Source organism: Mytilus edulis, chromosome 1 (assembly GCF_963676685.1).
Source record: "Mytilus edulis chromosome 1, xbMytEdul2.2, whole genome shotgun sequence".
NCBI lineage: Eukaryota > Metazoa > Mollusca > Bivalvia > Mytilida > Mytilidae > Mytilus > Mytilus edulis.
Window position 1 is genome coordinate 7,091,292 of NC_092344.1, and position 16,984 is coordinate 7,108,275.

The 16,984-nt window shown below is 32.4% G+C and overlaps 1 protein-coding gene across 2 annotated transcripts; it reads right to left on the minus strand.

Moving 5' to 3' along the window:
- Positions 1 to 1,536: 1,536 nt before the first annotated feature.
- On the minus strand, positions 1,537 to 15,060 carry LOC139522859 (D-amino-acid oxidase-like). 2 transcript variants are annotated; one of them, XM_071316480.1, is made up of 11 exons: positions 14,820 to 15,060; positions 12,066 to 12,261; positions 11,679 to 11,796; positions 8,650 to 8,726; positions 7,762 to 7,827; positions 6,722 to 6,776; positions 6,174 to 6,275; positions 4,262 to 4,338; positions 3,312 to 3,429; positions 2,182 to 2,277; positions 1,537 to 1,845 (listed from the first exon to the last, which is right to left on the minus strand). In XM_071316480.1, the coding sequence occupies exons 2-11, from the start codon at positions 12,257 to 12,259 to the stop codon at positions 1,732 to 1,734; spliced, it is 1,017 nt and encodes a 338-aa protein (XP_071172581.1). In that variant the 5' UTR covers positions 12,260 to 12,261; positions 14,820 to 15,060; the 3' UTR covers positions 1,537 to 1,731. The 2 variants fall into 2 exon arrangements, with proteins under 2 accessions (XP_071172581.1, XP_071172574.1); XM_071316473.1 differs by having other exon boundaries at positions 14,774 to 14,871.
- Positions 15,061 to 16,984: the final 1,924 nt, after the last annotated feature.

A 16,984-nucleotide genomic window follows, 5' to 3' on the forward strand; every position in this document is an offset into this window, starting at 1 on the left:
TGTCGTAAAGTTTTGTTTTCAACCGACCCTCATTGTCAATTTCTAGATGTAAGTCAAGATATGAAGCCGACTTAACTGTATCTGTAGTATCCTATATCTCTAGTTCAATGGAATAGTCACCATTTTTTTTAAAATTATTTAGTGAAAGAACATCATCTTTATAGCGGAAAGTAGAGTTAAAGGATGTTGCTAACTTCTTATCTTTCTTCCTAAGGAGTTCCTGTATGAAGTCAGCCTCGTAATAATAAAGAAACAAGTCGGCAAGGAGAGGGTTGTAATTTGTTCCCATTGGAATGCCGACAGTCTGTTGAAAAACACGCCCTTCGAACATAACAAATATGTTGTCAATTAAGAAATCAAGCATCTTGATAATGTCAGTTTCAGAGAATTTTTGTTTGAATCAGAGTGATCCTTTACAAAGTAGTATTTATCCCTCCCTAAGACAAGATACTTGTATCCACGTTGGCCATTCTTTTTAATGAAACAAAGCAATACCAACTCTTTCAATTTGTCTTTTAGTTTGGAATGTGGAATACTTGTGTAAAGTGTAGAAAAGTCAAATGTTTTAATACTATTACAAAATGAAAGAGAGTTTAATTGTATGTATTCGAAAAGATCTTTGGAATTTTTAAGTATCCACATCTGATTTACGCCACCTCTAGAATAGGCAGTTTCATTATAATTTTGAAGCCCACCTTTGATTGCTGATAAAATAATTTTGAAAGAGGTTTCGTGGAGCACTTGGAAGACCCAGCAATATGCCGTTGTTTGTAAGGACACTTTTGTAGTTTAGGTATCCAATACAGTGATGGAAGATCCAGTTCTTCATCTTTGGTTGAAATTCCAAAGGAACATAGAACAGACCTATGATTTTCCCGCATTTCCTTTGGTAAGTGTCGTGAGGGTATATGTTGAGTTTCCAAGTGAATCCGTTTATCAAACAGTTAATGTAATGCGTTTTACACACAAAAACGATGTTGTTTGAGGCTTTCTGAGGGAACAACAACATATTTGTCATAGAGGTATGATAAGTGTTTTGCAACATTTGGGTCTTTAAAGGTTGACGTAGCATGGGCATTGATAGACCCATTCAGTTTCTTAATTCTGATTTGTATCAACGACCTCACTGCCTTAATCCATTCGGAAAGAGTATCTACGTCTTCCTCCTCGCGCTGAGCCCATTGCCTGGCATAATCCTCGACTTAATCCATCAAAATTGTATTTCCAATTGATGGATTTAGGCTCACGACCTTTCGATAACACATTTCGTAGCGAAGTGTTATTAACAGTGTTGAGGTCACCGGTAATAACATGGCCAGCCGGATTTTAATATTCTCGTTTTGTCAAGTTCTATAACTACTGTGGTCTTTTATTTATGTCAATGCAATCTCATAAATACATCACAATTCTTGTAAGAAGACTTTACAAAAAACCCTTTCGAGTTTCGAGTTGCGAATGACATAACTGTGATACGCACAGTATTTTGTTGCACTGAAGCATACTTTTAAAATCCTTATTAGCATTGAAATACATATATAAGAAGTATATACATAGTTTTATTCAGTTAAAATAATAAATTATCAAATAAAACTGCCTCTAAATAAAACATTTTTAAAACGTGTTTAGGCACAATCATTTTGAATCATAAATAAATATTAGTCTTTAATGGTTATCGCATTTCATTTGACTAGGATATGCATGATGTAATGTCTTTAAATGTTACTGTCCTCCTCAAAGTCTGGATGATAACGTTGTCAGTACTGCGTGTGCAAGCTCAGCTACATTACCAGCACATCCCCAGTGTAAGGTTACGCCTGCTCCACTATGACCGTAATTGTGTATTACCTGGAAAAAAATCCAAATAATAATATATAATAGGATATGAATAAATTCATCATAGATACCAGGACTACATTTATATATACGCCAGATGCGCGTTTCGTCTACAAAAGAATCATCAGTGACGCTCGAATCCAAAAAAGTAAAAAAGGCCAAATAAAGTACTAAGTTGAAGATAAGACATCACAAACTACATTTTGTTTACTTTTGATTCTGAATTCATATTCAATTAAAAAAAAATAGAAAAAATAAATGGACCTAAATGTGTGCATTTAAAATAATAATCTTGAAGAATTACACATTAAAACAATAATTATTTTTGTATCATATGAAAATAAATACCATACATCCGGAAGTTCTTCTATTTTCTTCTATTTCTAATCTTACTTTGGTTCTTCCGGGTCGGAGCCCAACCCAATCACTAATTTTCTGTGCATTCTATACAACAAAAGAAAATATCTTTGTGATTATAACGAATGAACGAATTTCTTTGATTGCAATCTTTTCGCACAGAAAGTGTAAATGTTTTGGGTATTGATCTATCTAGGAATATGCGAAAGGGATGCGAAATTATCTGAACAATAAAAAGAACTATTAAAGATATGCATTGTTCAATGTCAACAGATAAGCAGCCAGACTTATATCAGAATGCCAGTAGTCGTTATATCATATCATATCAAATTAATAAAATTGAGAATGACAATTGAATCAATTGTTTTATCTACAGTCATCGATTTGTGAGTTTTGAACAGCGGTATACTACTGTTGCCTTTATTTATCTACTGTCATGTGTAAGACGGAGCAAAACAAACTAGGAGAACAGTTTAGTATGCATTAGTTGTAAATGGCTTTGAACTATCTTTCAAGACGGATCCAACATGTGGAGGAGGATCTGCTTACCCTCTGGAGAACCTACGATCACCCCACCACCCTTTTCCACACTTTTTGGTGGGGTTTGTGCTGCTCAGTATGTAGTTGTCTATGGTGTGTTTGTGCTTTCAATAATCTTGAGGAATACAACATCGAGCATCCCAATTCATCACTCGCGACAATAATACCGAGAGGATGAATGCATTTTAAACATGCTTCCAATGTGAACTTTAAGGACTCCAGCAACGACGCTTGAGCCAAATACTAGTTTTTTGTACAATGCGATTGACGGGATGATTCTTGCTATTGGGGTATACAGATATCTTAAGCCAGCTCGACCAATGACAATTATATCACCTAACTAACATACAACACATTATAAGGAAGGGAGGAGGAAAAACAGATGGCGACATGATTTTGTGAATCGACGTTTTGGAACTTCAATCTGTTTTTGCATATTAACGGAGTCCTTTCCCGTGTTGTATTAAAGCATGTACTTGTATCTACAACGTCTTCATACGAATCATATTATAACAAGGAACTATTAAATAATTTGTCATTTGTCCCTTCAACATATATTTAATAAATAATTTAAAACAAACCTTTAAACTTGGAACAAGATTAACACAACTTTCCCAAATTTTGTCCTTATCCTGTTGGTTAATATCTGTACTCCAGTTTCCCTCTTGTCCTGTTCCACCGAGGATAACATAATCACGTCTGTAATAATGATATGTTTGGTCTGAGAGCAAATGATACGTTTATTGTTTACAATACATTGTATATTACATTTGGTTAATAAGAAGAAACTCAACACCAAGCTATCCCAAATACAGATAAAAAACTGTGAAAAACACTCAAATGAGAAATGTAAAACTACAAATGTACTTAAGAAACATGCATGTTTGTCGCATATTAAAAGCACATATTCAGTTTTCTATAATGTGTCTTGTATACTATTTTTTGTTTGTTTGTCTTTTTTAGCCATGGCGTTCTTGGTTTATTTTCGATCTATGAGTTTGATTGTCCCTCTTGTATCTTTCATCCCTCATTTAATTGGAATTGCAAATGACTAGATATGATAATCTAAAAACCTTGTATATCCTATCACATTACTAACTCACGAATATAAAATCATTATGCAACCATTAAAATCAGTTGGAAAAGGCTTGGGTATATTCATTTTTACCTAATTTTTTGACATTGGATGAGCTTGATTTAGGGGTTCATTTCTGTGCATGAAATAATATCTCATGACATATTCAGTAAACATTTTTGGATTAGAAATAGTTTAATAAAATGTAGCACTAGTATGATATTGTGTGCACACTTTAACCAATTAGAATGAATAACGTTGTTTCTTTGAAAACTTAAGCAGATGAACCATTTTAATGAATCAGATACGGTATTGATGAAATAACAGGTGTTCATTTTAGTTCATACATAAAATTGCTAAAATGATCTTGAGTTTTCCCTGTTGATAACATAGTCTTCACAAATAATTTTGCTATTCTATATTTTCAAGTATATTCTCAAAAATTTAATTTCTTACCCCGGCAGTATATATCGTTCAGTACCTTCAGCCCGATCAAAATCTACGTAGAAATGTTTAATCCATGGAGCAGATACCTGTAAAAATGTATTGTGGGTTTAGTACCATATATGTAGCCGTGCATTTGTTCACTAAAATTAATCTAATATGTAGAGAGTTTCGAGTTGGCATCCAATTTGTACTGTTTTTATCGTCGGTTCTTCTTACAATTTTTCTTATTTCAATATGCTTTGGTTATTTAAAAAAAAAAAAAAAAAAGTACCTAATTGTACGACGGTTTTTTTTACCAGTTTTAATCATAAATTAGCATAGAAGTACTTAGAATTACTAACAAAAATATAAAAGAGCAATCCTATCCCGATGCTAAAAATATAAAAAAGCAATCCTATCCCGATGCTATAGAAACGTCGCACGCTACTGGTGTTACTTTGGTAAAATCACGGACAAGACACATTCATCTTCTTAATTTTTAAACATAAAAGTTGATATTATAAAGTGTTGTATATCATTTTAAAGCTTTTAAACTCTTCTTTCAGATTATTGCAATTTTGTATATGTAACAGACCATTTTCATTAATCAAAACTCAATAAAACCTTTATTTTGCAATATAATTTCCTTGTCCCGCGTTACACTTTTAGTTTTGTGAAATTCTGAATACCGTAAAAAACATATAAATTTTATTACCAAACGATATAAAAGTTTGTCTAGAACAAGCAATTCATAATTGGGCGTTGACGTAATGTCGATTTTTTTCTCTCGAAAAGACTGAAATATAAAAAAAAGGGGATCAAGATGATACAAATTATGTGTCCCATGCACGAAAGGTTGTCGTAATTTTTGTTAAATTGTCCAAAAAAAAGGGAATTCCAGAGCAATCCCTATGTCGAAAGTAAATAATTCTTATACTAGTATTTTGTACAAAGATCACACTTTCGCCTCATACAATAATCAGGAATTTTAAAAATAAATTCTTATTTTTCGAGTTGAATAGCAATGTCCGACATTTTGTCCCCTTCAAACCAAATTAAACGTAGGGTTACGTTTTCTGGTTTTTTTCATGATGTTTATTCAATATAGTGCCATTCGGCACATAAAAAATCTTATAATGGATAAAATTACAAAAAATTATCTCTATTTTGGTATTAAATTCCCATAAATTAAATCTAATATACGAGATATCAGATAAAACTAAAATGTCCGATACAATGTCCCCACATACGATTTTGACGTTATTTAATAAAATATACTTCTAACGTTCCGTCTAATTGTCATTATTGCGGTTTTCACATACGATTTGGAATACGGCTATTTTATTTTGTTGCTTAATAAGAAAACTTTAAAATTAATGTTTTATGTTGAAGCTCTACCGATTCACAGAGAAGGGGTTGGGAGAGATTTTCTCGCGGAACTGAAGTGTTTTCCGGACTCTAATAGTCGGATCCGCTATAATACAAATAAAAAGAAAAAAAAACAGCAATGATAATTGTTCTCGCTAATTCCCTTAACTGACATGCTAGATATGCCGTAGTCCTTTCGCCTTGACATTCAGGAGTGCAAAGATGAGTGCATTTGCAGTGCATAGTTAAAAAAGTAATCGATTGCGTTTATAATTAAAATGTATGTAAAACAAATGGTTTCAATTCAAGTTACTTTTTACTTTTTAATTTGTTAATAAAACTAAAGCTTAACATCTTTTATCTAAGAAAAAACAATTAATCCTTTCTTAGGGAAAAAAATCAATCCTTTAAAATTTATTGTAAAAAAACATCTGAACAACATGCATTCCAACGTTTTTATTTTGGCTTACGTCTTTGAGTGTGTAACGTTAGGTGACACCAGTATCGTGCGACGTTTCATAACATTTCCCGTCTATACACAAAGAGTTATATTTTGTTGTAACGTTTAATATACCCTGATAATCTGTCCACGAATTGGTTTCACGTCCTGGTCATTCAAAAGCTGAAAAGCTCTCACTCCAACACAATTAATAATCAAATCGAATTTATCTGAAATCTAAATAAATATCAAGTTATTTTTATCAAGTAAATCAGTGAATATTTCAAAAGTCAATAAAAAACCATCTTTAATATCTCAGTAAAAGATAGCAGTTGTATATTTTTGTATCAAGCGAGTAAAAAAATACAGGAAATTCAAAACCATTTTTATTATCTGATAACATATAAATCTGCTCAAAATAATTATTATTACATTATATAACAATATAATCGCATACTCTTTTCATTAAAACTGTTCTAAATATTTGTTTAATAATGTGATTAACATATAGCCTCATATATAGAGCCGCAAACTTGATTATACATATTTTTCCAGGAAAACAATATTCAGTATAATTTTAAATATACTGACATTTTTGCAGCAAAACACAATGCAAAAATTGTTAGAAATATACAGGGACAGTCTGCGCATTAGTTCTTGTCATGTAAAATAATATGTATTACCTCATTCACAGAAGAAATTGTGCCAAACTGAACTTTTCCTCCTCTCGACTTAAACCTATCGAAAAAAATAATAATTTATACTTATATGTCTATAAAAGTACACCTAAAATATTAAAGAATAATTATCGGAAATATGTGGAATTCTGCTTCATATAAAACAAAATCTCGTTTTTATGACAAATTCAAATCAGAAGTCAAATCTGATGATAATTATTAGTATCTGATCTTTTTTTGTGTTTGGACTTTTGATTTTGCCTTTTGATTTTTGATTTTCCTTTTTGAATTTTCCTCGGAGTTCAGTATTTTTGTGTTTTTACTTTTTATTACAAAATGGAAAAATGCAACATCTATATAATTCAACAAAATCAACATTTCTCCAGTACGTATTTTGTCGGGGGCTTTTTACTTGCCATATAATACGACACTGTTATTTTCATAGGCAGATCCAGGTGGAGGTGTGGCATTTGTAGGGGGCTCCCCCTTTTTTGTGGAAAAAACTGTTGGCTTATATAGGGAATCACTGAACCATGACTGGAGGGCCAAACCCCCCTCCTTATAAAAAGTTCTCGATCCGACCCTGGTAATCTATATGCTGATAGAAATTTTTTAGATATACGACTCAATAGTTGGAATCGAACAATATTCCAAATTGTTTTCTTTATACAAAAGATTAAATTATTTGCCTAGTCCTTGCGACACTTTCCTATGACAAGAACGCACGCCAACATATTCTGCTTTTCCTCAGTTAAGGAAACAGTCAAGGATATGGAAATATTACGTAAATGAGTTTTACTATCTTTATATGCCTTATTTGGAAAGAAAAAAACAGTTCGGGGCCTTTTACAGCTGACTTTGCGGTATGGGCTTTGCTCATTGTTGAAGGCCGTACGGTGACCTATAGTTGTTAATTTCTGTGTCATTTTGGTCTCTTGTGGAGAGTTGTCTCATTAGCAATCATACCACATCTTTTTTTTTTTTATACTTAACATTGTTTTCTACCATACAACTATTTATTACAACATTAAATGTTAACAACTTACTTCTCCATTAACCAGGGGAGATATGACTTGACGTCTATTACTAATGAGGTGTAAAATATTCCTCCTCTATAAAATAAAATACATAGTTGTTTGTTTTTATAGTTATTGGGATAATAACACAACGGTGACTGCTGTGCCCCTACTTTTGACGTCTAATACTATTGAAGTGTAAAATATCCCTCCTCTATAAAATAAAATACATAATTGGTTGTTTTTTTCCACAGTGATTTAGATAATAACACAACGGTGACTGCTGTACCCATATATTTGATATTTGTACCTATTATATCTGTTTGTTTTGTTCACACTTCGTTGTCAATAAAATTGAATTTGATACGGCAGTTATACAAGTGAGAGGTTTAGCTAGCGTTAAAACCAGTGTTAATCCACCATTTCCTTTATAACAGGAAAATGTCTGTACGAAGTCAAGAATATGACAGTTGTTATCTATTCGTTTGAGTTTTTAATTATGCCAATTGATCAGGGACTTTCTGTTTTGAATTTTCTTCGGAGTCCTGCGTTTCTGTGTGTTTTAGTCTTGGATAAATTATTGTTTTTTAGTTTGTATTAGCATTGGAATAGCTTTTAGTACCTGAGAGAACTCTAAGAGCTGTATGTTTGTCTTTATCGTTTGCGTAAGTTGTGTTTGTGCTTTGTATCGATATGATTAGTTTTCAGCGAATTCTTCTGTTGTGATGTTACTCATAAGTTCTATACAATTTGACTTTTCTAGTCTTGTTCTTTCTTAGTAATGTCGTCTGTTGGTGCTTAGAACAGAGTTTTTTGTGACTGCGTAGTATAACTATTATACATCTTAATCAAAGGACACTCTTTTATTATCAAACTTTTATGCTATCATTTATTGTTGAGTAAACATCTAGTGCATACTTATTTTTAGGATGAAGTTTTCTTTCTTTCTGTTCTAATCGTCTGTAGGCTATTACTTGATCCTTCCAGAATGGGTCCTGTTACAAACATAGTATACAAAAGTTACATACGTTTTTGCAAATCATGAAAAAAAAACTCCTAGGAAAATTCAAAAAGGAAAGTTTGTTACATATATCACGTGTCTATGTAAGTATAAATCCCGTCATTGTGCCATTGCAAATGGTAAATTTGTGTATTCTTGTCTTTAATTTTTGCTAATATTCTTGGTCTATATGACATTTTGTGCTTCTTTGTTAAATGGTTGTTGCTTTGGTGTTTTTTTGGGGGGTGGGTTTGTTAGTAATTAAGATTATAACACCATGTTTTCTGCTGTATTTTTGACATTTATGTCTGTTTGTTCACACATCGTTGTCACTTTAATGGAATTTGATGTAGCCGTCAATAAAGTGCGAGGTTTAACTAGCTATAAAATCAGGTTCAATCCATCATTTTCTACATAAAAAAATGCCTGTCCCAAGTCAGGAATATGACAGTTGTTATCCATTCGTTTGATGTGTTTGAGATTTTTGATTTTGCCATTTTATTAGGGACTTTCCGTTTTGAATTTTCCTCGGAGTTCAGTAGTTTTGTGATTTTACTTTTTCCGTAATAAAATTCCATTATATTGACAAACAGACACAAAAGGTAAAAATGTCAAAAATAGGGTTACAACAGTAGAATATTGACAGTATGAGTTTTTTTTTTTTTTTTTTCAAAGATATATATGTGTCTGGAATTTTAGGTGAGGAGCTTATTTGAAAATATGAACACAATCAGGAAGGGCAAATTGCAAATACCTTTGACCATAGCATTACATTTTGGTAGAATAATAAGAATGTAGACGTTGATTAAGTAATAACATTCTGTATCAGAATCAAATTATACCTAGAGTTTCCAGTGTGTTCATTGTATTAATGTCAGAGCAGTCACATTCAAGATGTATTAGGGAATTGCTATAGCAGGAGTTCAATTCATACACATACTGATCTCTGACGGCCTTAAGACGAATGTTTGAACCTGTCATGTATGTTCAGTTTGTATGAAAGCAAACGAAGATTTTGAAATTATTAGCTTTATAATCTTCTTTATTGACAAAGCTTTTCTCTTTGTGCAAACGGTTGTGCTTTAAAAAAAAACGCACATATTTTTTAATTGGCAAAACGAAATAGACTAAAATATAGATAATTGATATAAAATTATAACAATGAATTGCATTCCTATGAAATCCATTTTTGTAATATACTTCTGTTTCGGTTGCAAATGCTTTAAAGTAGTTATCAAAATTACCAGGATTATATTTTAGTACGCCAGACGCGCGTTTCGTCTACATAAGACTCATCAGTGACGCTCATATCAACTAAAGAACTGATAATCTGTATTACTTAAGCTACGTTACTTTGTATTTAGGATTTATCAAACCCCTAATTTGTACAACGCTTCGGCAAGAACACATACATTAACAAATGAATATGATTTAAAATGCACGTTCAAATATAAAAAGATAAGGTGTGGTATTTTTGCCAATGAGACAACTCTTCACAAAGGACCAAATGATACAGAAATTAACAACTATAGGTCACCGTACGGCCTTCAACAAAGACCATACCGCATAGTCAGACATAAAAGGCCCCGAAATTATAAATTTAAAACAATTCAAATGAGAAAACTTTTGGCCTAATTTATATATATAAAAAAAAAAACAAGAATGTGTCCCCAGTACGTGGATGCCACATTCGCACTGTAAGTTTCTATGTTCAGTGGACCATGAAATTGGGGTAAAAACTCTAATTTGGCATTAGAATTGGACAGATCATATCATTAAAGACTGATGAACAATATAATATTATCATATTTTAATAAATAAGATAAACAATTTAAAAAAAATATTAAATACAGAGTTTATTAAATCGATCTATTTTATCTTTTCGTGTGGGCATGTTTTTTCTCTAACTTTTATCAAAAACATACAGAACCAAAACATACAAAGGAATTACCAAAAGTACTGGATAGCACAAATGACAACTGCAACCAAAAACATCGACTCCTCTGAAAAATATCAGACATAGAGACAAAAATACAACAACGTACACTGCACTGTCCAAACTTAATATAGGTACACAATGTAATCGAGTTTAACTACTTTCACGTGCTCCCAGACCACCCGCTTTATGAATTTAAACCGTATGCCGTAAAATTGGAACACACAACACTTTTTTTTTAATATCAATATTGGTTTAATTTTTGTTGGTAATCATTTTAGATAAAAAACCCTTATCCAAACATTTATTTAAATACACTATATATATAGCCCAGGTGGTCGTGTGGTCTAGCGGGACGGCTGCAGTGCAGGCGATTTGGTGTCACGATATCACAGTAGCATGGGTTCGAATCCCGGCGAGGGAAGAACCAAAAATTTGCGAAAGCAAATTTACAGATCTAACATTGTTGGGTTGATGTTTAGACGAGTTGTATATACATTATGTACACAGCCATGTATCGCCATCATTGATGGCGATCCGATGGATACATCTGTTGTAGGGTTGTCACTGACTCAGACGTACTTATGAATATAATTATTTTCTGTGACTGTATCTTACATTAATTTGTAGGATCCTTTACTATAGATAATTTAGCTGATCTGTAACAATAACATCTTCATGCCTTATATATCATGTACTGTAGTACGCCGCTAGATTAAAACTGACGTGGAAAGGTAACACATGCCCACCGAAAGCTCTTTTTTTGAGAGCCCAGGTGGTCGTGTGGTCTAGCGGGACGGCTGCAGTGCAGGCGATTTGGTGTCACGATATCACAGTAGCATGGGTTCGAATCCCGGCGAGGGAAGCAAATTTACAGATCTAACATTGTTGGTTGATGTTTAGACGAGTTGTATATATATATATATATACATACAAACAAACAAACACATAAATGATGGTTGATTAATAATGTTTTTAAAACAGTTGATAGTTACATAACAACATAAATACCTGGTCGTCGTGTTCAATTGAGAAATCATAACCAGATACAAGCTGGGCACCAAGTTTTCCTGCTTCCGGTGACTGGACCAAATCTAGTAAATAGTCAAATGTCGCCTGGCCCCATTTCCTTTAAATTCAAATGCTGCATGTTCATTTTTTAATGATATTTTCTCATAAAAATAATTAATGAAATTCTCATTTACAAAAGTATGTTTGACTTTGACGTTTATCTTTCTACACATTTAACCCATTATTTTTCTTTCAAAACGACTCATTACTGCATGTAATTTTGGGGTATTTTATTAAAGTTTAAGTGTCTACCTATTTTTTCCATTTCATGTTTTAAAATAAATGTTGTATTCATTATTTGACTATGTTCAATGATGTATAATAAACCTTATCTCTTCACTTTGATCCGGGTTGACTAAATGTGGTTCCCAAAAACCAGCAGACCCATCAGAAGTTGTGTGTGGAGAAAATGTATCAGCTATAATGGTTATATCGATGTCTGGTATCTTGTCTTGTATTCGAACAGCAGATGACAGTCCTATAACCCCAGCTCCAATCACACAGATCTTCCGCCGATTCATATCTAAAACATTATCATATTTAATGCTTTCGTGTGGTGCCTAGATTAAGGCATACACATCACATAATGTGTTCGTGGTTGTCTAACATTGCATGTGTGTACGTATTAGAGACGGATTCGACATGGTTCTAGAGTTATAAAATTAATTTAAACGGTAAAACACAACAACCTTATACTTAGTTAAAAGCAAAACAAAACTACCAAAGCAAGACGAAACAACAGGTGTGTCTGTTGATATCTCTCATTAATAATACAACGGCATCAAGTATTCGGTAAAGTTGAAAAGCAATGGATATGAAAATGCATCACACGGTATAGCATTTTAAAAGCATGATAAAATTTCAGGAAGCTCTTATTTGAAGCTACCCAGTAAAGGCCGACGAAGATCCATGCACGGTCTTTTTGTGTTATAGAGTATAAAAGGTTATAAAGAATAGAATATGAAAAATGAATATAAAATCGCATCACACAGTATATATAATGATCACACAAAGCCTGATATCAAGTTTGAGGTGGTCCATGCGATAAATACGAAGTAAACTACGTGGGACGGACGGACGAACTGGAAGAAATAAGAAATCCCCTTCCTTGGCCCTTATGAACAAAACTCATATTCAAATAAATATTTTCTTGGTCCACGAGCTTGTTTCATCTTGTATATACCTATATCGTATTCTGTTTTTAAAAAGATTCCGATGTCTGTTGTGCAGATTTGTTCTTTCTTTCAAAAGGAGTAGGTCCAGTAAGAGCCCTTTTTGGCCTCAAAATATAGCAGTTTTACAAAATTGATAAAATGTAAACTTTTAGTTATTTATTGAACAGTAGAGTGCTTCTGCTACATAAATATCGGCTATTTTTGACTATACAATGAACATATATCGGGTACTGGCACCTTAAAGTCATGCTAAATTACTGAATTCTTCACAATTTTAGCATTTTAGTTAAATTTTAGACGGCTTTCGTGTAAAACGAAAGTGGCCGCATTCGTGTTCATCCTTAATATTGAAATGGAAGTTGTATTTTATGATAACATATATAAATGTTGAGGATGAACACGGATGCGGCCACTTTCATTTTTGACAAAAAAACATCAGAAAAGTGACATTTTTCGGCATATTTGGTTGATTTTTCATATTTGAGCTTGAATCGGATCGATTTAGTGACTAAATCAGTTCAAATCTTTCACATAAACTAATTGATTCAAATGAAATAGACACTTAAGTGTTTAAAAAGTGGTCAAAATCTTTTGTCAGATGAACCTGAAATTTGAGGCCAAAATCCTTTGCATTTTTAGTTCATTTATGTCAGCATATATTTTTTCAATTGTAACATTATAGCATCATAAGGTGTTTGAAATTTAGATATGGACTTAATTCAATTTTAGTATGCTGATTAACAAAAATATACTGAAAATTGATAATATTAAACGCTTTATATTTATCCTTGACTTCGGCCATTATACGATCACGATATCTTTGTTCTGTGAAAATACCAGTAAATAAAGAAACGTACAGTATAGAAAATGTCACGGATTAAACTGGTGGGAAATATCAATATTGGTGATGACTGAGTAAAGATAAAAATTAAATAAAGACTAAATGAGAAAATATGTGTTACTTTTCTTATCTAATTTACACTTGATTTGCACATGATAAAGTTTTTTGGTTCAAGATATCTGATTTTAACAGATTACATCTGAAATAGTCACAAGGCTTTTTTTCAATTATTAAAGAGAAGCATATTTTTTTAATTCGGTAAAACCGTTAGTTTCAACCAGAGATACAACATGCATAATTGTACATAGATCTCTCTTTCTGCAGATATTAGATATTTAACAAAAAGAACAATAGGTCACAATACCAGACCGAAGTGCTGGTTGTCTCACTATATTAACTGAATGGTAGGGATGAGCAGCCGGTATTGGTTACTATTTTACATAATTAGGGTGAACAAATTACATTTCATATACATGATATAAGATGTGGGTGGTTTCTATGTAAAATAAATGTTCTCATTCTTTTAACTTTTGTAGTTTTATAGTTAGTTACGTAAATCTCTAAAGGATTGGGCACTAGATGCTTTCCTTGAAGCAGAATTGAAGCACCCTCTCCCTCCTGATCGACTCGACTATTATAGTGCTTGATATGCTCATCTATTACAACTTTAAATCCTTTGTAACATAAAAATGTTCATTCTTTTCTATTCTTTATTTTGTCATTTATAATCATTTAGAATTAATATAGTAATCATTGTAATAAATTGTTTGTAGCCCTCTTAGGGAGTACGTCCTTGGTTGACAATAAAAATAAAGTATTGTATTGTATTGTGTAATATTACACATACATGTATACATTTACCATTATAATGTCGAAGGCTAAGTTATTTTAAGATTGCAAGATTGATATATTAATGTCAAACATGTACACCAATAATACATGTAACTATAATATAAATGCGAACAAAGTAAGTAAGAAAGTAAAACGTCCTAAATTTTAGCACACAGCTAAAAACTTACCTATAACGGAATAAATACATATACGTTAACTTTATAAATAGCTGACCTGCTTAAATCTTCTATCTATAGGTGACTGTTTGTGCCATATCCTCGCCACACATACTGGTTTTTTTCAGTTTAATAATGATTTCCTGTTAAAGGAACAATAGCTACGAGATATATAAAAATACGATTTTTTTTCAATCATTAATAAAAGTGAAATAGTGCAATAATAATTCGCTTTTAGCGGCCAGCATGGTTTAATTTCGTCAAAATAAGCTAAGAGGTTCAATTTCGTCAAAATAAGCTAAGAAACATCGATGATAAACTTTTCACTTGCAAGTAATTCGACCTCATTGCATCCGTATTCATGTGATCTTCAATTAAACCACTTAGCTAGAGATGGATTACACACGAGTTATGCTTATTCAGTTATTAAAGGGGGGAAATATCAACATTGAAAGTGAAACAAAAGTAAATCATTTGATTGACTGATGAGATCCACAAAAAATAATTCTTATACAGGTAAAAACGATGACTAACATATATTTTAACCTATATATAATATGAGATTAAGCAGACCTAGAAAAATCCAATTGCACGAGTTCGCTTATGCTATCTATTTATATCTATGTATATCGATATATGAAAGTCGGCAGTCTTTGGAGGTCTACTCAATAGTTACTAGAAATTTTATGGTGTCTTCACTAAAACACACACAAAATAATAATATACATATTATCAACCCCATGCCTTGTAACTTGATTGTTTATTTATACTTTTTTATAATTTGGATATATACTTTATTCTCAATTAACAATCATTTTGACAAGGTATAGAGAAATGGATACGTTTTAGTATGTTATAAATCAAGCATGAAAATTTGAGTTAAATCGGTGAACATTAATTTGACAGTCAATGCCCCTTTAACAAAGCTTTATTGATAAGCTTACTGGAAACTGTTTAGAGAGACTGCCATAATACTGATTGTTTTCAGATAAAGATTGCCTTCCAGGAGGCATTTCTCTGCCAGCCTGGCTGGCCAAAATGAAAATAAGCCATGCAGAAATACGAGAACTGTGTTCTATTCGTTTGATATGATTTAGCTTTTCATGTTGCATTTTGATACGGGACTTTCCGTTTTGAACTGAATTGAGTTCGGTATTTTTGTTATTTTACTTAACATGACAACTTTGATTTCACCCCTCCCCCCCCCCCCCCCCCTCTGGAAGTGTTTGTTTGTCATTACCCCCTGCCTTTTTTGTGAAAGATCTGACCTTTTCTTCTCAGGTAGAAAAAAACAACTCCTTTTCTCGTGAATAATTTTAGTTGAAACGTATGTGGGTAGGCTATAAAAAGTGTATCTTGTATGGCACAGCTCGTCATGGCCGGTACACATAACCCGGCAATCGGTGACCGTAAACCAACCTGCTCGGATCGGAACGTTTGCGCTTTTTGGCAGGACATGTGCGCTTAGCTAGGTGGGTATTATAAATATATCAATTGAATTAATTCTTGGTATCAAATGATTTTTTAAACCTTTAACCATGATTACTCAAATGGAATGTTGACAAAGCGCCGCAAATGTCCTATAGAAAAATAGCAAACGTCCTGTTTTAAAATGCGCAAATTATGAACTATAGAAACATCGCAAACGTCCTGTTTTAAAAAGCTCAAATGTCCTATAGAAAAATCGAAAATGTCCTGTTTTAAAAAGCGCAAATCATGGTCCATTATCAAAAGCGCAATATTTAGCCTTAAAACCATCAGTTGATGTACGTTCATTGACTGTATATGTGAGCCAAAATTTGTTCCTGTGAAAAAAGTTCCAGTGGAACTAATTTCACAGGAAATATGTTCTGGGAGAACTTTTTTCACAGACAATTTCTATATAATTTGTTCCATCTCTATGAAATAAGTTCCACACTTTACTTGGTGAAATAAGTTCTGGGTTGGTGAAATTTGTTCCTTACCTAGTGAAATAAGTTCCATGTTTGTGAGATTTGTTCCTTACCTGGTAAAATAAGTTCTGGATTTGTGAAATTTGTTCCTCACCTGGTGAAATAAGTTCCTTGTCTGTGAAATATGTTCCACTGGTTAAACAAGTTTTCTTATATACTGAGCACTTGTCATCAGTGAGTTTAAAGTCATTATAAAAAACATGTATTATATTGCATAATGTAATAAATAAAAAGTGTAAACATCCAATTGGATCATGTGGAGTAAAGAAAA

Excerpts from the sequence above, each read along its gene's own strand:
- LOC139522859 (XM_071316480.1), bottom strand. The coding sequence starts at position 12,259 with ATGAATCGGCGGAAGATCTGTGTGATTGGAGCTGGGGTTATAGGACTG. Across the intron at positions 6,276-6,721 it reads CAATTTCTTCTGTGAATGAG|ATTTCAGATAAATTCGATTT; the intron begins GTAATACATATT and ends ATATTTATTTAG. Across the intron at positions 3,430-4,261 it reads GAACGATATATACTGCCGGG|ACGTGATTATGTTATCCTCG; the intron begins GTAAGAAATTAA and ends TCATTATTACAG.